Source organism: Panicum virgatum, chromosome 5N (assembly GCF_016808335.1).
Source record: "Panicum virgatum strain AP13 chromosome 5N, P.virgatum_v5, whole genome shotgun sequence".
Classification (NCBI taxonomy): Eukaryota; Viridiplantae; Streptophyta; class Magnoliopsida; order Poales; family Poaceae; genus Panicum; species Panicum virgatum.
This window is the reverse complement of record NC_053149.1, coordinates 5,401,793-5,423,454: the sequence shown is the minus strand read 5'-3', so window position 1 is coordinate 5,423,454 and position 21,662 is coordinate 5,401,793. Positions and strand designations below refer to the sequence as shown.

Sequence of the window (21,662 nt, the reverse complement as noted above, 5' to 3'; positions counted from 1 at the left end):
GCGGCCATGGCCGCCTTCTCTCTCCTCGCTCGCTTTTTTGATCGATCGATCGCCTCTCTCTCTCTGCTTTGAGCCTTGAAATCCTCGGGGTTTTACAGTCACCACCGGAAAAGGGAGGGAAATGGGCACCGGCTTTCCAGTTCAGAACTCCAGATTCCCCCGGTCCGGTTCTTCTGGGCCCGTTCCAGGGCCCATCTAGCAGCCTCTCATGCCGATCCTTTACTTTCACTTTTTACCGGCCCATGGTAAATTTCCTATACTCCCTTCGTTCTAAATTATAAGTCATTTCAAAAATTTTAGAGAGTCAAAAATTTTCAAATTTTACTAAATTTATATAACAAGATAATAACAATTATGATAACAATTAAGTATCATTAGATTCCTTATTAGTTATATTTTCATAATATACTTATTTGATGTCATAAATTTTTGTGTTTTTTCCTATAATTTTGGTCAAACATTGAGATGGTTTGATTTTCCAAAATTTTCGAAATGACTTATAATTTGAAGTGGAGGGAATAATTAACAACTTACCTCTTCGAATTCTTCCGTTCGAAATGATGATGAATTGGTGATGATGGCCATGGTGTCCCAGCCGTTTGCCGCCGTTGCAAGCCTTGGCGTTGCATGGCACGGCAGCGGCACGAGCGAGCAACGACACGGGCGGTCGTGGCTGGCTGCGCTCTCACGGCGAGCTGATTGCTAGCGGCGACAGGCTGGCACGATCGATGGCCCGCGGCCGGCCCCGGCCGTCCGCACGTGAAAGCCGCCCGTGCTGCTGTAGACCTGTAGCAGAACAGCGCTGCCCTCCTAGCTGCAACTGCATGCCTTTGGAGCTGGAGCTAGCCTTGGCTGAGCCCTTGTTTAGTTCCGTTGCAAAAAAATTTGCAAAGAAATCTTACTAATTTAAAGTACTAAATAAAGTTTATTTATAATTTTTTTTGCACAGATGTGTTGTAAATCGCGAGACGAATCTAATGATGCTAATTAATTTATAATTAATTAATAATTAGCGGATGGTTACTGTAGTATCACTGTTGCAAATCATGGCTTAAGTATGCGCATTAGATTCGTCTCGCGATTTACGGCTCATCCATACAAAATGTTTTGTAAATAGACTTCATTTAGTACTCTATGCATGTGTCGAAATATTTGATGCGATGTTTTTTTTTGTGTTTAGGGGTTTACGGGGTCGGATCAGAGCCTAACTGTCGATTGGGCTCGAGCTCGGGACATTTTCTCCGGTGGTCTTCAGGCTACTGCAGTGAGGTGAGAACGGAGAAGAGTTCAGAGTTCAGACTGCAAACCAAACCAGCGGGGAGTGGGACTCGTCGTTGATGGCCCAAAACTAGCCGAGGGGGCAGCACGATGCCCTCCCGAATGATTCACGACAGTAACAGCTCGGATCTCGCATCGTGCTCACTGTACCGGCGGCGAGGAGGGTAGGGGCACGGCGCGGCGTGCAGGAAGGTCACAAAGGAGCAAGTGGAGATGGGGTACGGTTAAGGTCAGCGACAGAGCCCCACCGTTACAGCTTCTTTCTTCTCGGCGAGGGACCGGGGCGGGGGGAGGGAGACGTCGGGGCAGGAAACCGCCATGGCCAATGTCCCTACACAGCTCGCCACAATAACTGCGTTGTCTGCTCGTCGGCATTCATGGCTCCCGCCAAACGCAATTGCGTGCTGCAGTTAATAATCATCTGGTCTTGGAGCGGAGCGCAGGAACTCCGCAAGGATCGATCTGGCATTGTTGTTCCGTAAGAGTGAATCGGTAAAGTATCGTAGGATTTTCGTTTTCGTTTATATTTTATAATTATTATTTCGTTAAAAAATTTGTTTTAGAAATTATAAACAAACTATATAATTAGTTATTTTGTTTAGATACATTTAATATTTTATACATGTGTTTAAAAATTAGATGTGATGTGAAATCATATAAAATTTTAGAACTTTGAAGGAAAGTAAACAAAGCCCGTGTTTGGTTCCAAAATTCAAAATTCCAAATTTTTTTTTCGGCACCTGCATGGAGACTTAAATCTAGACGAAATAAAAAACGCATTGCGACTGCTGTCTGTAAATGGCGAGACGAATCTAATGAACCTAATTAGGCTTTAATCAGACGCTAAATTGCTACAGTAATGCTACAGTAAACACCTCTAATGCCAAATTAATTATGCTTGTTAGATTCGTCTCGCGATTTACAGACGAGTTCTATAATTATTTTTGTGATTAGTTTATATTTAGTACTTCAAATATAGAAAGATACTTTTTCAAAAATTTTACAACGCGCAACCAAACAGGGCCAAAGCTCAACAAGGAACCACAAAAAACGTCAGGGTTAGTTACTGCAGGGAGGAGTACTGGCACCGGCATTGCCATCCCGGTGGCAGCGGGTGACTTGGCGTCGGGGGCGCGCTGTCATGTTGTGGACTCGTGGTACGCCGGAGTTGGTTTGTCGTGGCGCACGCGCCGCCGTGCAGAACCACGTCGCGGCCTCTCAGATGATCTCCGGTCGATCTGCCTGTCGGCCTGTTGACACCGCGTCGCAGAGGAGATTTTTGACGGGAACTACGGCGGACCCATTACAGGTCGCAGAGGAGATCGGGAGATGTATGGGGCTCTGACAGTGGCGATGCGAGCAGAGTAGCATAGATATTTTTTTGAAAGCACTCTGAAATATTGGGGAGTCATATAAGATTTTGGATGCCCTACGCTGACCGAACTTAACACAGGCGAGGCTGCTCGAATAATATCGAAACACGTCATACTGAGACACACGCACACCTCCACACACACAGACCTCAGCACCTGGTGCGACACCAGCTTTGCGATCACGGGAGATCCAACGCTGGCGGGCAGCAACCGCGAGCGCTACCACCGAGCGACTGGCTCGTTCGCAGCACAGACATCAGATCATGGCCATATCTGAAGGTCTTGGCCGTCCTGCAGCCCTGCCCGTGGCCGCATACGCAGCTGACTGGCAGCTCCTGAATAATCCTGATCCTCTAGCGACAAGAGGTTACCAGATCATGAGCCGGCGGATGGATGCGTGGTGCCACAAGTTTCCCCTGCTCAAGCTCACGCAGCTGGATCCGGGCATCCGGCAGCTGCAAGCCTGCAACTGCAACAGGCGGTCATCAGGCCTCAATCTGCTCCAGCACGCCCAACAAACTCTGAAGAAGGAAGCAGCAGCATTGATCCCGTATCCACCTTACCACGGGCGCCAGTTGCCGCGTGCCTGCGAGGTTGGCAGTTGTGGTGCCCAAAGGTAGCGGTAGCGCGCGTCATGAGATGAGATCGTGGGACCATATCGACGGCGACGGGCGGCCGGTCGCTGCTGCACGCTCACATGGACTTTGGGTACCTACCGCTGCTGTGGCCGCGACCTGTAGACTCGATCGGGGAAAAGGAGATTTTTTTTCTCTGGAGCCTCTCATCTGAGTACAGCGGTAGTATCTATTTATATATACACTCACACTTATTCTACACACGCATACCCTACTCACACTATACATGTACAAACAAACCTACAACTATACTCAAATTCTTAAACCATGTTTTTTTCGAGATCACCGAAACCCTCGGTAGGTGACGGACACGTCACGATCCCATTGGGGGAAGAAGAGATTGAAAGAGCATGAGCAGGCAGTCCTGGCCGGGCCAACTTCAGTGCCGTGCTGGATGTGGCCAGATCAACAGATCCTTTTCCTGAAGATGGGCCTCCATTGTTTCCCGTGTCACTGTTCGAGCTGGTTGGTGGCTACCGAGCGACTGTTTGATCCGATCCATTTACGGATTTACCCGAGATGATTGGCCACAATTTTCGCTTTAGGAAAAACAAAAAGGGAAATCCAACTCCCGGACCCAGTAGTAGCGGGCGGCGACATTTAATCGGTTAGTACACACTCCCTGAGCCGTTGTTTTTTTAAAGAAATTAAGTGATACCCGCGTGTTGTTGCGGCATTTCTTAAATTTTAACGTGAAATTTAAAAGTAGAAAAATTAAGATGATTGCATGGCAACATTCACAAAAAATCGATGGAAAACATAAATAGATGGCTCTGGTGGACATTGATGTGACATTTGATATAATGGGTTCCTATATGATGCGGATAACTTGCATGTTAAGAGAAATAGAGTTAATGACTTCATAGGTGTCATCTATATAGCCTATATACTCCATCCATCCCAAAATACTAGTCATCCTGGGATTCAAAACTTGTCCCAAAAAACAAGTCACCCTACCCTATTTAGAAAGTGCATGTGCATGCAAGAATCAATTAGTGCAAAATATGAATAATATATAAGGGCAAATATGGTCATTTTACCTTTTTATTAATTTGTCTTAGAATTTCTAGGATGACTTGTTTTATGGGACGGAGGGAGTAGTTCATATGAATTTTACCTTATTTTTTATCAAGATATGGTAGAAATCGATAAACTAATATCAATAGGATATTTAATCACATTATAAAAGAATATGTGCTCAAAGAAATAGAGTATGCATATGAGTCTTTCCGTTAATAAATTAAAGATTAAAAATATTGCAAAAATAGAGTATGTATATGACTTTACGTTAATAGATTAAAGATTAAAAGTATTGCACATAGTAGAAATCATATGGATATTTTCTTGTTTATTGAATCTCGTAAAAATCGATAAGCTAAAAGAAGAAACACCAATAGAATATTTGATCACATTATAGAAGAATAGGTGATGAAAAAATAGCGTATGTATATGATTTTACTTTAGTTAATTAAAGATTAAAAGTATTGCATATTGTAGAGATGACATGAATATTTTTTTTAATTAATAAGGTAGTTGAAAGTTAGTGGGACACTTAGTGGAGAATGATGTGAACACCTTGCATGAAGAGAAAAATAGTTAGTGTGTGCTATCTATATAGGATATAGGTGATACCCCACGCGTTGCTGCGGGATTTCTTAAATTTAACGTGAAATTTGAAAGTAGAAAAATTAAGATGATTGCATGGCAACATTCACAAAAAAAAATCGATGAAAAACATAAATAGATGGCCCTAGTGGACATTGATGTGTCATTTGATATAATGGATTCCTATATGATGCGGATAACTTGCATGTTAAGAGAAATAAAGTTAATGACTTTAGTAGGTGTCATCTATATAGGCTATATAGTTGATATGAATTTTACTCGCATGTTAATTTTTATCGAGATCTGGTATAAATCGATAAACTAACGTCAATATAATATTTGATTACATTATAAAAAAATATGTGCTCAAAGAAATAGAGTATGTATATAAGTCTTTACGTTAATAGATTAAAGATTAAAAGTATTGCAAAAATAGAGTATGTATATGACTAAAAGTATTGCAAAAATAGAGTATGTATATGACTTTACGTTAATAGATTAAAGATTAAAAGTATTGCACATAGTAGACATCATATGGACATTTTCTTGTTTATTGAATCTCGTAAAAATCGATAAGTTAAAATAAAAAATACCAATAGAATATTTGATCATATTATAGAAGAATAGAAGAATAGGTGATGAAAAAATAGTGTATGTATATGATTTTACTTTAGTTAATTAAAAATTAAAAGTATTGCATATTGTAAAGATGACATGAATATTTTTTGTAATTAATAAGGTAGTTGAAAGTTAGTGGGACACTTAGTGGAGAATGATATGGACACTTTGCATGAAGAGAGAAATAGTTCTTAGTGCTATCTATATAGGATATATAGATATAGATAGCCTCAAGTTTAAGGTGCTGCATTCAAGGGCGAAGCTAACATAAAAGTTGAGATGTACAGCATAGGTAACAAATAATTTTTTCTTGAAATATAATAAATATCAGTAAATTTAATGGTAAAAGTTTGTTTTACCCCGGTGTCTGTGCACCAGGTTAGCACACTGTGGCTTCCCAGCTAGTGATCTTTGCTACAGCACCATGAGCTCTTTTACTCTCTCTCTGACTTGTCGTAGCTTCCTCACTCAGCCACTTGTTACATTCGTATTTTACTCTGAAACTGGCATGTTTGAAGGAGCTAAAATTAAGTGCTAAACTTTAATATATATTTGCACTCACATATATATATCAAAGTTTTTAAGTTTTGACTAAAGTTTAGCCTTTTTCATCTTGTTTGGATGAGCTAGTGCTAAAGTTTAACATTTTCATCTGTTAGCACTTGGATCCAACGAGATCAATATATACTAAAATTTTTGAGTCTTGGCTAAAGTTTAGCTTTTTTCCATTAGCACTCTCGTTTGGATGAGATAGTGCGTTTCACCTGTTAGCGCTTGGATTGAAAAGGTCTGGAATCTGTTTCCTTTTGTTTAACAGGGTTAAGAATGAAGCCGTGACAGTGTCAGGGGTTGATTTTAGTCATCAATTGTAGATCTTTTAAAGAAAAGTTGTTAGTTGTAGATTAGCCCACAATCCTGCTCAAGAATTAGTTGGGGCGGCTTGACTAGCCTGATAGTACTTTGGTTCGGTAGCGGGGCGTTTGACCTTTCTGCACCTGCAGGCCACATTGCCGCGCCGCACTCTGCACCGGCCATTCATAAAACTTTGCCCAGAAACTGGAGTTGCCTCCTGGGTGCCATGAGTCCATGACAGGACGCCTAACCAAGAAAGCCTCCGGCTAGGGTTTTGTTTAGTTGCGTCTATAAAATTTTTAAAATAAAATTTTTACACATTTAAAATATTAAATATAAATTAATTATAAAACTAATTACATAATTTGTCTGTAAACTACGAGACGAATCTAATGAGTCTAATTAATTCATCATTAGAGCATGTGTACTGTAGCAATTATTGTAGCAATTTAGTGTCTAATCATATTCTAATTAGGCTCATTAGATTTGTCTCGAAATTTACAAATAAACTATGCAATTCATTTTTTATTTTGTAATTTAATACTCTATGCATGTAAGATTCTCTTTCGATGTGATAGATTTAAAATTTTGAATTTTGCATGGCTAGATCACACATTGACACGAGCATACAGCACTGCTCTATGATTCAGGGACTTGAATAGCGCTCGTCATTGAATCGCAGCCCTAGTGCTGCACCTGCTTTCTCCGGCAGCCATTCACTCCTCACTCACCCAGCTGAACGCACTGGACCGGCCTCACATGACACGCTAACGGTTCGGGACAGTCCGTTCCTCCCCCACGAAATGAACACCGTTTTGCCACCGATACTAGCTGCGATTTGTCTTCACTCACGGCTTTCAAAATTGGTGTTCCTGACGACCTTATCTGCTGCATCCTGACAGTTTGCTGTGAGCATCTCGTGCTGCTTTTTTATTTTTTTTAAAAAAAATTCAAATTGTTTTCTGTTCTTGCATTACGTTTCGTTCAGTGAGTGCGTCGTCGATGCAGGAGTCGTTTTCGCGTCTACTCCGCCACGTTTGGAAGGCCATTGATGCGCCGCTCCTGCACTTGGCACATCCCTCTCAAGCCTCTCTCGTCTGTCGCTTTTAATTTCTCTCGTTTTTCTCTGAACAGAAACGAAACAAGTGGAGACAAAAACAAAATGGTTTTATGGGAAAGCCGATCGCGTATCGCTGTGGCCGGTGTACGATGAAAGGGACCCGGTTGGAGGAGGATGGCCGAAATGTAACTAGAGAGAGAGGAGCAATGAAATGACCAGAGAGATTGTTCCAAAACTCTCTGTGTTACAGGAACTCAATTTGCATTACATTTTGTTTGGACTGAAATTTGCAGTACATGTGATGGTGATTCAGCAGGCTGAAGCTCACGTTAGCATTGGTGTCCTGAACATTCAGATTCAGGTTCAGCATCACACGGTCACCAAATACTTGGCCAAACTCTGCAAATAGCTATACATAAGAAAAGCAGCTGCTTTGAGTTTTCGAGCATGACGAAAAACCGCAAGCTAGGCCAAACAAATTACCAACGAACAGCTCATCAGATGGAAGCATGTCAGGAACAGCTCATAACTCTTAGTCTTGTACTTTGGTTTGTGTACAATTGCTGTCATCAGTAAGATGGAAAACTGGAAGTCAAACAGCAACAAGTACTCAATGGTGATATGCTAGTTATAACATAGGTGACTCTGCAGGCTGCATTGACAGGCCTTTTATTCTGTCTCAGTTCTCCTTCCACCAATTGCCCTTTTCAACAATGTATTCTTGAAAATAGGTCCTTTTCTTCTCTCAGATTAATCCCAGACGAATTTTTATACCATTGGAAAATCGGAGTCCTGTAAAACTTGAATGTTAAGCCTTTACTTACACCAATGTGTGGTTACTGTACCATTCCATCAGTCACCAGCTCCTGCAAGCCGCGCCTTAGCCTCTCTGCAGCAAGCCTGGTATCTTCCTCCTTGAGCCCACCAAAGGAGACGCGGATGTATCCAGGGCCTCCACTGGCGCTCCCTGGGATCACAGCGACCCCATGCTTGTTTGCGAGCCACCTGACAACTTCGAAATCGTCCGAGTAGTCATCCGGTAGTTTTGCCCAGAGGTAGATGGCGCCCTCCCCACCCTTGACATTGTCCTTGCCAAGTGGAGACAGCGCATCCACGAGCAGCTCTCGGTTTTTTACCAAGTCTTTCACCCTTTCTTTGATCCACGCAGGCCCAGCCTCAAGTGAGTAAAGCGCCAGGCGCTGCCCGATGATGGAAGCACAGATAGGTATGTTATCTTGCACTTTGAGGAGCTGATCATGGAAGCCATCAGCTTCATTTGGAAATGCAATCTGCAGTAGACAGCTCATGCATGACTAGCTGGTACAAATAGCGATTAACAACAGTGAACTAAGCCTTTTAGTCGCGAGCAGGTTGGGCTAGGCATCATGGTAGTAAACAATAATAAAAAGATAAAGGGTGAGTATGATGCACTCACGTATCCCACACGCCACCCCATCATTCCATAAGCCTTCGAGAACGAGAAGAGGTTGACAATATGATTATCTTCTAAGCAATAGTGCTCCATTCCATCATACATAAAGTACCTACAAAAGACCACAACTATCGGATGAAAAATGATCTCAAGGTCAAGTCATACAAAGCGCAAAGAATAAGGATCACAACTGAATAACAACAGAAAACAAAATTAATTTGCAGGGAGTAAAAGATAAGCCACTTTCTGTGTTTCAACAAGTCAGACTTGGTTGGACCACGTTTTTCATGCTATCTTCTCAAATGCAAATGGTTGCACACAGCTGCAAGACACAAAATTATTTTAAAAACAGAAATGTTTCTGTATTTTTTTTCTCGACTATAAGTTTTGTAGCTGGGAGGTGAAATTCCTTGCTTAATTATTAGTCCATCACACGGGGCCTCAACTCCTTAATCTCAAGTTTTTCAAGTGCCTCTTTCAGGCAAACATAGACCATGCGAAAAAAACAGTAACAGCGTTCAGAGGCTTATTTTTACATCAACAAGAATGAGTTGAGAGTCTAAAAGGTGCTTCAAAAGGCTTAGAAGCTGGAATGAGTCTGAACAAAATAGGATTTATCACAACACCACCCCAAAAAAAATTTGAGCTCTGACACAACACTGAATGTTATAGCTTCACTACACGTAGAGCTTAGTCAGCATGATCTTTGCACAAAGACTTCACCAATACGATGACTACTCAATTTGATGAGCATTTGTGAGTGACCATTGGTGAATGGCATTTTGTATATTGATTCTGGTTTCCTTCTGGAAATAGCTGGAAAGCCTTAATCGCGGGACACAGAAGATATACTACAGAACTCCTCTGCATAAGCTATTAGGATGGATGTCATCTCGACGCAAATTCAAGAGTAGGAGGCAGAGTTGGACTGAGTTATATGACCTATCCTTTTGACTACAAACATAATTCAAGGCCTTTTCCATTCTCTCATAATAAATACCACAAAAGGTTATAAAATTGCTTGTAAAACAGTATCACCATCAGTATTAACTTACTCATAGGTATTGTCAACAACAAGCCATGCACCAGCATTTTTGCAAAGATCTGAAATTCTCTGGAATGATAATGAACTGTTAGGAAATACTTGATAGTTATTACTAACACAAGTGTTTGTGGAGATAGATGACCTCAAGCATAGGCCTGGGAATAAAAGCTCCAGAGGGATTCCCCGGATTCACAACAGTAACAAGTTTAGGGATAGGTCCATTTTCTTTCAGAACCTTCTCCAACCAATCTGCATTTTTAGGCACAATGGTAATGTAAGCTTCCAAACTTAAATATTATCTTTTTTTGCGGGTAAAACTAAAATATTATCAATTATAGCCGATACATAATTTCTTATACTAAATGCATTGGTATTGCATTTCAAAAGCATATTCCTCTCATCAGCTGACAGATAACGCAGACTTACAAGAGGGTAGTTATCTTACCAACATCAGGATGAAGTGTCTTGGGGTCGCAAGCACCAACTAATATGTCAGTAACACCTGTCATCTGGAATGACATGTAGGCATTGAAATAATATGGTGCAAACATGACAACGGAATCACCAGCATCACAAAGAGTGAGGACCAAGTTCACAAAAGCCTGAAAATATAGGTGTAAGAAAAGACCTGGTTGAACAGGAAAGGAAGAATGTGTCCAAAGAATTAATGAACAGAAACAAATTGGGGGGCATAACCTGACAAGTTTACAAGGAAAAATAAGTGGCCCGCAAAACATATAGCAAAGTAGATGAACATAAGTTTTACCTGATTTGCACCAGCAGTGACCATAACTGATGACTTGGTAAGCTTATTCTCTCTGCGTAGCTGCAAAAGATACAGTAAACATAAGAAAAGATATGCAACATGAAGGAATGAAGTCAAGGCATGTTAACATAACACAGTATGAGTTTTAATACACCAGTGCTCCTACGAGTTATATGAATCTTAGCACAAGTGGTGATGAAACAGTGGAATAAATTCTGAAGATAACTGTGTCAGTGGAATAATTAGGCTAATAGTATTACAGAGAGTACCAAATCATCTCATGATTTTTTTATTGTTTGCAGAGACAATATGCAGCTCCTTGCATCATGATTTTTCCTTCCAAATTTCCAAAAGTCACGCAAATGAATCTTGTTCTCATTTCTCAGTTAAATAAAGAATTTTGCGAACTCATTGCCTTTTCAGAAAATTAGATGCTTCCGGGGACAATAACTCTGACAACATAAATACTTTTCGGAATCTTCTCTTTGGAAAAAAATTTTCTGAAACACTCAACAGTCACTTTTGCTTGCCATTTGCCAATGCAACCCTTAGCGTTGAGATCACATCTCTATTAAAATTTGCTTTCACCGTCCTGGGCTAGAAATCAGGATCTTGAGTCTTGAATGTTAATTGCAGTGTGGTAAGACTTTTGGGGGGAAATATATTGTATATCCCATGATGAAAAGACCTTACCTTTTCGAGAAGTGCTTCACGAAGTTCAGGAAGTCCATCATCAGAACCATATCTACTGACTGCTGGTTCCCTGATGATTTTTTCAATCTTATTCATAGCTGACTCAGGAGGTTGCCAGTAAACAACTCCCTGCATTCAAGATTTACAGAGGTTAAAAACAGAAACTAATTTCTAGGAGATGCGGCATGGTCTGGTCATGCTGATTGGACCCTTACAGACATGCTTGTCGCTAAATGGATTGCATACACTTGGCCAAAAAAGGAGAGGATTACAGACAAATGTATCCCACTTTGGCAACATAAGAACCATTTTCAGGAATAGCAAGTAAAAACTGTATGATGTGTTCCATGAAACATAGCTAACGATCTGTACCCAACTACAAACAACTTGAACAACTGACATAAATAATATGGGGGAGCGAATTGCTATACAGTTGATCGCTTCCTATGCCTCCATTGACTTCCATTTCTTAAGCAATGCAAATACCCCCACCTGCTTGTGCCATTAACCTTACATCTCCCTCACGACGCATCAATTCATTGCACAGCCAAATCAAAAACTACGATCAGATACCTGGGCAAGCGACATCACGTCCGTGGCCCCTCGAAGCAGTTCTTGTATCTGAAAAAGGGACGTCATCGGGAAGAACTCAACACAAAAGACCAAGAAACTCGGAATCAAAGGCGATTTCGATGAGACAGGAGAAATTCGTCACCTTCACCATGACTGGCGCGTCCGTCTCCACCGCCCTCCTCGCCAGCTTCGCGAAGCTACCCATCCCCCCTTCGAAGCAGAAGAACTATGAACTAGAGATTGTGGGGGAAAAGGCTGGAGTCAGAGATCCAAGGAGACCAACCAAGGAACAGCAGCGACTCCAAGAAGCCGTGGAAGAAGATAGGGGTTAAAGAATTCCCCCGAGACAACAACCTTTGGGGTCACCCGCTGATCCCGAGCTCGCTCACCAACTCCTCACCCCTCCCAAGTCTCCTGCCCCAACCAGGCAACGTCTAAGGGCGCGTTTAGTTCCAAAAATTTTCGCCCAAAAATTTTCACCTCCCCTTTAAACACATGTATAAAGCACTAAATATAATTAAATAACAAAACTAATTACACAGTTTGGATGTACATGACGAGACGAATCTTTTAAGCCTAATTAGTGCATGATTAGTCATAAATGCTACAGTAACCCACATGTGCTAATGACGCGGTCAAAGACCTCAAAAGATTCGTCTCGTGGTTTCCAAGTGAGTTCTGAAATTAGTTTTTTAATTAGTGTCCGAAAAATCCTCCCGACATCCGGTCAAAGTGCTGATTTGACATCCAAAAATTTTTGAACGGGGAACTAAACACGCCGTAAACAAAGACACATGAAGACAGAAAAACTGAAAAATTCGAGGGGGGTTTCTTACTCTCTCTTTCGGTTCCCTATCACTCTTTTAGGGGCTGTTTAGTTCCAAAAACAAAAAAAATTGGATGTCAAATCGCATGTTTGACTAATGTCGATAGGGTTTTTCAGACACTAATTAAAAAACCAATTTCAGAACTCACTTGAAAACCGCGAGACGAATCTTTTGAGGCATTTGACCGCATCATTAGCACATGTGGGTTACTGTAGCACTTTATGGCTAATCATGCATTAATTAGGCTCAAAAGATTCGTCTCGTCGTGTACATCCAAACTGTGTAATTAGTTTTGTTATTTAATTACATTTAGTGCTTCATACATGTGTTCAAAGGGGAGGTGAAAATTTTTGGGTGAAAATTAATTTTGTTATTTAATCTTGTCTGTCTCTTTCTCTGATCTTTTGGCTTACGTCGCGGGAGTGGCGGGGGTGCCGTGGATAAGAATCCAAGCTCAGGTGCGCCCAGCGTGCGCTTCAGGGGAAGGAGGGTCAAGAAAGGTGAGAGCTTTGTTTTTTGTCTACTCTGTGTTGTTTTGCTAATATCTGTGTTCTCGTTGTGGGTTCTTGTTTATGTGTTCGTTTTTTTTCAGTGTTTCTCTAGTTTTAACTTTTTGTGCTCTTGTGTTGATCAAGTTTTATTTGGCCACATCAAAATTATGTCTATAACTGCTTTCTTCTTAATAAAAAATGTGCCCAGACACGGTCGCGAAAAAAGAAAGGTGAGAGCTTTACGGTAAAAAGGAGACAAAAAGATTGCAATTAAATTTTCTAAATGCAGTGGTGTGTGTCATCAGCCCGAGCAATCGCCAAAATGTCGCGGCCAATTGATGGTGAGAAGATTCCGTGAAATTCAGAAGGCTTAAGGCCAATCCCAACCCAAAAAATCACTAATAGTTTCTATATTTGTCATGTCATATAAACACTATTTATAAAAATTATATCTCTAATAAATAGTTTTTTTTTTCAAAATAAATTGCTATCCAATTATATCTTTTCTCTCTCTTATTCCTTTCCAATCCTCTCTCCTATTGTCTTGGTTTTCGTGTGGACATAGTTTTTTACATGAGATCAGATTTCTTTATATTTTATCATCTCTCTTCATTAACTTTGCTGCCACCTCAGCTTCTTGCTTACATTGCAATATATTTAATGCTATGGAAATCAGTTGAGTTGGAGGATTTGTAACTGCTCTAATGCTCTGCTGGATTCTAATACAAGTCTATTGCTTGGACACAAGAATTAAGGCGAAGATTCCAATAGTTACTATATTTCCCAGCAGTTATTTCTAGAACTAAAATAGGTATAGATGCATGTATTGAAGGAGATTATCATGGATTTATATTTGGTGCGCATCTTGGAGAAAGTATAGACTTGTATGTTTATGTTTGAGATTGGAGGGAGGAGACGGTATAAATCTATACTATAAAAGATGAATAAATTGAGAACATTTTTCACCAATACTAACTCACCCATTCCTCTCACAAAACACTTTTTTAAGACCCACATGAAAAAGTTAAGTGCTTGACAGAATTTGGTGGTGGACAAAAAAAACATCATCAGGGAAAATGATTCCGTCCAAAACCTCTGTTTTTTTTTTCACCACGGGCCTGTTTGGTTGCCTACATCAGCACTCAACCAAGCTCTACGCGTGCAAGAGCAGACGTTTGTTTGGTTTGCGTGTCTGTCGAACCTAGCTCCGCGCGTGCAAGATTCCCCTCGTAGCCAGGCTCTGCAGAAACGCAGAAATCGGCCGTATCTACCGGGCCTGGCTCCCTTGGTGCAAGTGAGCCTGAATCCTTGCACGGTTCGTGAGATAGAGATACATGGACGCGATGAACCAAACAACAGCTGCTACTGGCCTGGCTGAAATGACTCAGGTAACCAAACAAGGTGTTGTCGCATGCACACGGTCTGGGCAAAGCTGGCCTGGCTGACTCCGTGCGAGCCTGGCTCCGCTAAGCAACGAACCAAACAGGCCCAACCCGCCCGCGTGTACCCAGCGCCGTAATTCCCGGCGCCCCCTCCTCGCGTGATTTCAGCCTCGCGACGCCGCCCGTCGCGCCTCACCAATCCGCCCGTCGCCCCCTCCCCCGTGTCCCCCGTCCCGCCGCACCATCGGTCGTCGCGCCTCATCAACCGTCGGTCGTCGCGCCTCCCCCGCCGTCGCGCCTCGCCCATCGCCCGCGCTGCCTACGCCTCGCCGTGAGCTCGCCGTCTCGACGTCGCCGCGGCCCCCGCCGCCTACGCCTCGCCGTGAGCTCGCCGTCTCGACGTCGCCGCGGCCCCCGCCGCCGAGATCACCCTCGCCGCCTCGCCGTCGAGATCGCCCGCGCCGCCTCGCCGTCGAGATCGCCCGCGCCGCCTCGCTGTCCGTCTCGGCCCTCCCCGTCGCAGCACTGTGTGCCCGCGCTGCCGCCGAGCGCCGCCTCCCAAACACGGCGCAGGCAGCGTCGCCCGCCCCTGTCCAAGCCGCCGCCTTGGCCACTGGTGCGCCACCGCGCCGGAACGGAACGCCGGGGGCCTGCAGCCGGCTCCGGGCTCCCAGCACCGCCGCCGCGAGCCACCTCCACGCCGCAGACAAAGGGTCGCCGTGCTGCTCTCCCGGAGAGCGGCCGCACAACTTCCCTGGCCACCGTCGCCGCCCATCAACGTCAGCCTGATTGCGCTTCTCCTCTCCCGAGCGTCAAAATTATATGTACGCATAAAGGTCCTGGTTCCCCATCCCTACTTCCCTACTTCGCTTCCCTACTGCAGGTAACAGGTATTTTGATTTGCACGCCCTCCTCCAGTCCTCACCATCATCAGATTTATTATTATGTTTTCTGAGCAATCAGATTGGTTTGAGCACTAAAGAATAGTTAATATTGAGACAATGTCGACATACTTAAATAGGTATTCATGGGTACAAAACTCTGCTGCATAATCAAATAGGCATTCGGGCATATAATATTTGAGACAATATCAACATACTTAAATGGGTATTCATGGGTACAATACTCTGCTGCACAATCAATTAGGCATTCGCGCGTATAAAAGGTAAACAATCAATTTTGCCCCCCACACAGTCCACGTTTGGGGTGTCATTTCATTGAATTAATAGATTTCTTCAGAGCTCAGTCTTATTACAAAATTTTGCCCCAGAAGTGGTAATTGCATTAGCTTCAAAAGTTTGAAATGTTGTCTTCGGCTCTTTGTTTTCAGAGTTTTTCCAGAATAAGTTAGTAGAGACCATCCAGTTCATGGAAGTTCTTAATTTAAAAAACAGCGTTGAGAAAGACATCTTTTTCCGGGAACTCCCAAATATAGCAGAACAGCTTCCCCTTGAGATTGTCCTAAAAAAGGTACTGCCAAAGTCTCAAGGAGAACCCTTGATTCCTCCTGTACATGATTATTCTTTCTACCTTCGTTTAATTGGCCCCTGCTGGACCTAATGGTGTTGCCCCTCACTCTTTTTTTAGATTCCCCTTCCGAATGCTCTCTTGATCTAGCATGCGAGAAAATTTCATAGACACTATGTCGGCATAGACTCTCCGATATTTTTATCAATAATGGATTAAGACAAGTTCTTATGGTGGATCCAATATGATGTTCGCGCAACTATTATTACAGTTAGTTTTATTTTGTTTATTTCTATTGATCTGTTAATTATGTTCTCACTAACACGTGATATACATATATTCTTTGGTTGAACTACACCATGGTGTCCATTACGTTCTTGTAGAGTTGATATAGAAATTAGTTTCAAACACGTGCCTGGGCATGTGCATAACCACTAGTAAATAATAACAAACCTAACAAACCTGTGGGGTGGGTGGATGAAGACAAGTTTGCTCGGCACTCTGCTCGTTAGGGTAAGACAAACCTTAACAAACCTGTAGCACACTTGTCTCCACCCCTGCTCACACGGTGTTCCCTATGAGAGAGAAGCTCAAATCTGATCAGGATCTCACGGTCCCCGTTTATAATTTTGAGAAAGGAAAAATGAACTACGAGATTCTCTCTGAACTTGGTACGGCAGCGACAAATCTTTATTTTTCAAGCTCGGAAAACAATCTCCGGAGTAGATTTTGACATTGTGCCGCCATGGAGGACACAGTTTGTTTTCTTGTGTAAAGATTTTGACAAATCTTTATATTTTGTTTTCCCAGGTGCGCAAGCTGCAACCAAGAAGAGAAGGGGACGGCGCGGCGATGAGTGACAAGGCTACCAGAGAGTGGCAGATAGTGCTCGGACCTATGCTTGGCGGAGAGCTGGGCTTGCTTGGATCGCGACGCAATCACGCAACCCAATAGCACGACGCCCCGGCCCGGCACCGCGGATGCCGCGCGATTCGGCTTTGATCCGCTCGGCGCTCTTCGAGTTCGAGGACGAAGCAGGAGATGGTTTTGTGCCGACCGGCGATGGGCGTGCATGAGCTGCGTTGCCGCGGAGGCGTCGTGAACCATGGCGTTGAGTGACCGACGACGAGCCCTGAAGCCGCGCCGTGGGATCGGCTGCGTTGGACATCGCCGGTCGTGCTGCCAATTGCTCCTAGGATACACTAGTGCCAATGTCTTTCCACGGCCGGACCTCCTGCCAATTGTATCAACGTCCATATAGGGGACCTTAGTATCGAGTTACGTGTACTGCACCGAGTCCAACCTAGCTTCCCAATAGTAAGACGCAAAACGGTCACTGTTGCACATCGCACTGGACTACCACCATCAACTATCACTTTGCGTATATCGATATTACTTCATCTTTATATGAAAGTTTTTGTGGCCCCATATCTTCACACTGACTTGATCTTTGGTATGGACAACTTTGTGGCTCCACATCTTCACATTCGCTATATTCGTTTGGCTTGTCAGTCAACCAGTCAGCAATACTGTTCTCTCATATTAAATCAGCCCCAGCCACCAGCTACTAATCAGTCAGCAGTACTGGTCTCTCGTAACAAATCAGCACCAGTCATCAGCCACAGCCAAGCGAACACAGTGATGCCTTCATCTTTGATATGAAAAGCTCTCTGGCTCCATCCATATTAGCGAAACAGAGACGACTCGAATAAGTGCGTACCCAGCGTATTCAACAAAAATCAAAGCTGTTACAATCTGAATGCAAAATATGGGGTCGAATGCAAAATCAAAGTGGGATTTAATGTACTTTTCAAATTTTCCCTCGGCAAAAAAATCAATAAACAACACTTCCGTTTTCTGTTTGCTACTCCATCCGTTCCAAATTATAAGTCATTCCAACAATCCTGGAGAGTCAAACTATCTCAAAATTTGACCAAAATTATAAAGAGAAAAATAAAAATTTATGACATCAAATAGGTGCACTATAAAAATATAGCTAACAAAGAATCTAATGATATTTAATTGGTATCATAAATATTATTATCTTGTCATATAAATTTAATTAAATTTGAAAAAATTTGACTCTCCAAAATTTTTAAAATAACTTATAATTTTAGAACGGAGGGAGTATCACGGATTCGTAAAAACCCGCCTTCAATGCGCGCTGGCAATAGCCAAACTTCCGAAAAGCCGTAACGCTGAAGCGGCCTTTCTGACCTCGCCGCCGGAGAAAACCCGACTGCGATGGCGGCGGCGGCGGCGGCGGCGGAAGCACCGAGGGCATCGGCCTCTTCCGCGGAGAACAGGCTCCTGCAGTCCCTCGCGGACCGGGGGTGGCGCTTCCGCGACCCCGCCGACGAGGCCATCCAGGCCCTTCTCCTCGCCTCCCCCACGCCGTCGCCGGAGGCCGTGGAGTCGGAGCTCGTTGACATGGACTTGAGGACGTTCGGCGGCAAGTCCCTACCGGACCGTGCCACCACCGCCGCCACGGCGAAGCGGCTCTAGTACCTCCACGGCCCCATCGTCCTGCAGGTACTGTCAGAAATCTCAAAGCCACCAAGTCCCAAGCTTCTACACCCGCGAATGCGGGGGCAAATGCCTTACTTAGGCCAGTCTCAGTGCGAGAGTCATAGTAGTGTCATGAGTATTAAATTTACTATGTCGATTTCATGACACTTCTCCGGCTCGATTACCTAGTTTATGATATAGTCTTGGTAACTGTGTCGATGACACTTCCACTGAGACTGGTAGGGTACCTACTTAATCCATGACTAGATTTTGGTGGACGTTACATATGCATTCATGAGTTAGGGGTTGTCGTCAATAAGTGAGAAAAGACTGAAAGAACATTGGAAATGCCAGTTCTCTGAACCAAGCTTGGGTGAAACATTGATGTGTGTTCCAGACAATGGAATTCCAGACAAAGAAACAAATGATGATCACGTCTGTTCAGCTTCAGCACTTGTGATTTGAATGTGCATTCTCATGTTATTGTGGGAGACAACTGTTTTTTCATATGTTTATGATGTTTTTGGTTGTTCTAATCCTGTCGCTCTGCTAACTATTTCCACGAAACTGTTGTTTTGATACAGGTAGTCTCTGTTAGAGATATATATCGCAGCAGCATTGATGCCTCCTTCAAGAACCCACAGCAGCGTCGTCTTCTGCGCTTTGGTCTCACTGATGGGATATGTGAAGCTGTTGCCATAGAGTTTTCTCCTATTCCATTCATCACTGAAGAGATAGCTCCAGGTACCAAGGTCAGTTGAATGTGGTCTTCTTCTGCCTCTAATTCTTGTTGTGGAGTGGCACATTTCGTGACCATTATGTGTACAGAGTTTAAGCTTGCCTGCCTGTCTGGGTCCGAGATTTCTAGTTATAATCCTGAATATCAATGCCATTGGAACCAGAGACCAGAATATAGCTTAACAGTACTTGATTGAGCTTTGAGCATGTTGGAAATGGATAAGGGAATAGGAATGTTCAAGTAGCTCTTTTTGTGATGCTATTCCATCTTTCAGCATGAAAACTAACTTTGGAAAGATAATGTCGGCATGCTAAAATTTCTATTGAATGGTGTAAGAACACTTATTTGAGATGATGTATATATTGTGATGTGGCATTAAGATGGGGTTGGGACTTGGGAGATAACATTCGTTGTTCCCATTGGCTGTCTGCAGTCTGCCCCATGGTCTTTCTGAATTTCCTTATGATTTCAACTAAATAAGAAGGCCTGAATTTTGATTAAGAGTTGTTCATCATGGTTCTTTTTTTTTTTCAAAATAGGGTTACTCAGCTTTTATAGAAAGCATATAGAGTTCATACAGACTACTGTTGTATGTTATGGTTCTCTCTTCTCTGTTATCATTTGAAGCTGAACTGTCACGCAGTACCTGTCTGAATATTTACACTTCCTCGATTCTACACTGGTTGAGCTGTCATGCGATACCTGCAGTTTATTGAAAACTAGCATTTTGACATGCATTTTTCCTCCTTACTTGCCACTTTATAGATTCGCCTTGAGAATAAGATTCCAATCAATAATGGCATATTGTGCTTAAGCGCGAAAAATGTGAGTGTCATTGGGGGTACTGTCCAATCACTGTATGAAGAGTGGCAGATGAACCAGAAATATTCTGGCTTATCTCGTCCATCCTTGAGGTTGTCTCAAAGTGATGATGGAGCTGGACCTCCACCATTTGAGAAGTTAGATATTGAAGCACGTCCCTGCAGGACAACCAAAGTTCAAGCATATCCTGGTAACCATTCATACCCTATTTTGTTGTTTCCCCTCATGCTGTTCACTAAAGAGCTGGAAGTTATGTAGAATTGCTTACTTTCAGCAAAATGCAGCAGCAGCAGCAACAAAGTCTTTTAGTCCCAACTCTCAAGCCAGTTGGGGTAGGCTAGAGATGAAACCCAATACGAGGCACCAGAAAAAAGGGAAAAAGCTCATTAAAAACATCATTCAGTAAAATACAGCACTGGAAGTCAATAAAAACTTGCATTTGGTTCGGGCGGTAAATCGACATGGATGGCATATTGTTGTTCAGGACTATTTCTTTTATAAAAGGGTGCTATAACGTATGTTATAGTATTACACTCGTCACTAGAAATATATACATGCTTTTGTTGAAATTTAATAGGAAGTCACTGTCAAGTCCTGTAAATCTGATTAAGCACCATTAATTGGATAGCAGACTGGTTCCTTGTCATTTCTGAAAAACATGGAGCTCTGCACCTCCTCAGAAGGTATTGCATGTTTGCACAACTTTAAGGCTTTGTGATGTATCCTTCCTTATCAGCACGCTTCTGAGGAGGTGCAGAGCTCCATGTTTTTCAGAAATTATCCTTCCTTCTCAGGTTCTCACATGCTTGCGAGATGCACACTTTTATCAACACACACTTGTTTTGTATACCAACATTATTCTCACCTGTTAGCTGTCACAAGCAATTATTGCATGTTTGCACAACTTTAAGGCTTTGTGATGTGTTTGTAACTTATGAGCTGTCTTCCTTCCATAAAGCTAGGAAGTTGGCAGTTACTCATGACCATGCGCCAGTTAATTCTGGTGGCACACCAATGAATGAGATTTCGAATGACGTGAACAAAGACACCACAAAAAGCAAGCTTGAATCTAAGCAAATTACTCAAGATAGCAGGCCAAAAGAAGGTCAGCCTCCAAAACATATCTTTCGTATTGATTTACTCAGCATAAATTGTCAGGAGCAGTTGGAACTTATTTCCTTGCAATGTGCAGTCAGCGAAACTGTTCCTGTTCAAAACCAAGCTGCTGCACAGAAGCTACTGCAGAAAATGTCGCAGGCTGTGCCTGAAGACAGGCGTGGTCGGGGTCATAGATTCAAGGGCAAAGGTAGGGAAGAAGATGCTCAGGTTTTTACACTTGATGAATGGGAGAAGAGGAAGGCCATTGGTTCAAAGTCCACTGCAGAAAGTTATATGCAAGACACTAGCCGAGATGAGGAGTTGGCAAGGCAACTGCAGGAAGAACTTGACCTAGAAGATATGCATGTTAGTTTGATCCCCTATTATGATCATGCGTT

General features: G+C 42.8%; 2 protein-coding genes and 1 pseudogene across 4 annotated transcripts; 2 read left to right on the top strand and 1 right to left on the bottom strand.

The window, feature by feature from the left end:
* Nucleotides 1-7,900: 7,900 nt before the first annotated feature.
* LOC120672714 (aromatic aminotransferase ISS1-like) lies at nucleotides 7,901-12,375 on the bottom strand. 3 transcript variants are annotated; one of them, XM_039953263.1, is made up of 10 exons: nucleotides 12,285-12,375; nucleotides 12,073-12,163; nucleotides 11,931-11,978; nucleotides 11,358-11,486; nucleotides 10,665-10,724; nucleotides 10,344-10,500; nucleotides 10,041-10,147; nucleotides 9,909-9,967; nucleotides 8,857-8,965; nucleotides 7,901-8,710 (listed from the first exon to the last, which is right to left on the bottom strand). In XM_039953263.1, exons 2-10 carry the CDS (start codon nucleotides 12,133-12,135, stop codon nucleotides 8,258-8,260), a joined length of 1,185 nt encoding a protein of 394 aa, XP_039809197.1. In that variant the 5' UTR covers nucleotides 12,136-12,163; nucleotides 12,285-12,375; the 3' UTR covers nucleotides 7,901-8,257. The 3 variants fall into 3 exon arrangements, with proteins under 3 accessions (XP_039809197.1, XP_039809198.1, XP_039809199.1); XM_039953264.1 differs by having other exon boundaries at nucleotides 12,073-12,140; nucleotides 12,214-12,368; XM_039953265.1 differs by having other exon boundaries at nucleotides 7,919-8,710; nucleotides 10,344-10,594; nucleotides 12,073-12,140; nucleotides 12,214-12,368.
* Nucleotides 12,376-14,591: 2,216 nt separating this feature from the next.
* On the top strand, nucleotides 14,592-17,533 carry LOC120674456 (serine/arginine repetitive matrix protein 1-like). Its single transcript, XM_039955637.1, has 4 exons — nucleotides 14,592-14,649; nucleotides 14,735-15,520; nucleotides 15,961-16,100; nucleotides 16,908-17,533. The coding sequence occupies exons 1-4, from the start codon at nucleotides 14,592-14,594 to the stop codon at nucleotides 17,049-17,051; spliced, it is 1,128 nt and encodes a 375-aa protein (XP_039811571.1). The 3' UTR covers nucleotides 17,052-17,533.
* Nucleotides 17,534-18,285: 752 nt separating this feature from the next.
* Nucleotides 18,286-21,262, top strand: LOC120672551 (annotated as a pseudogene).
* The last annotated feature ends 400 nt before the right edge of the window (nucleotides 21,263-21,662 follow it).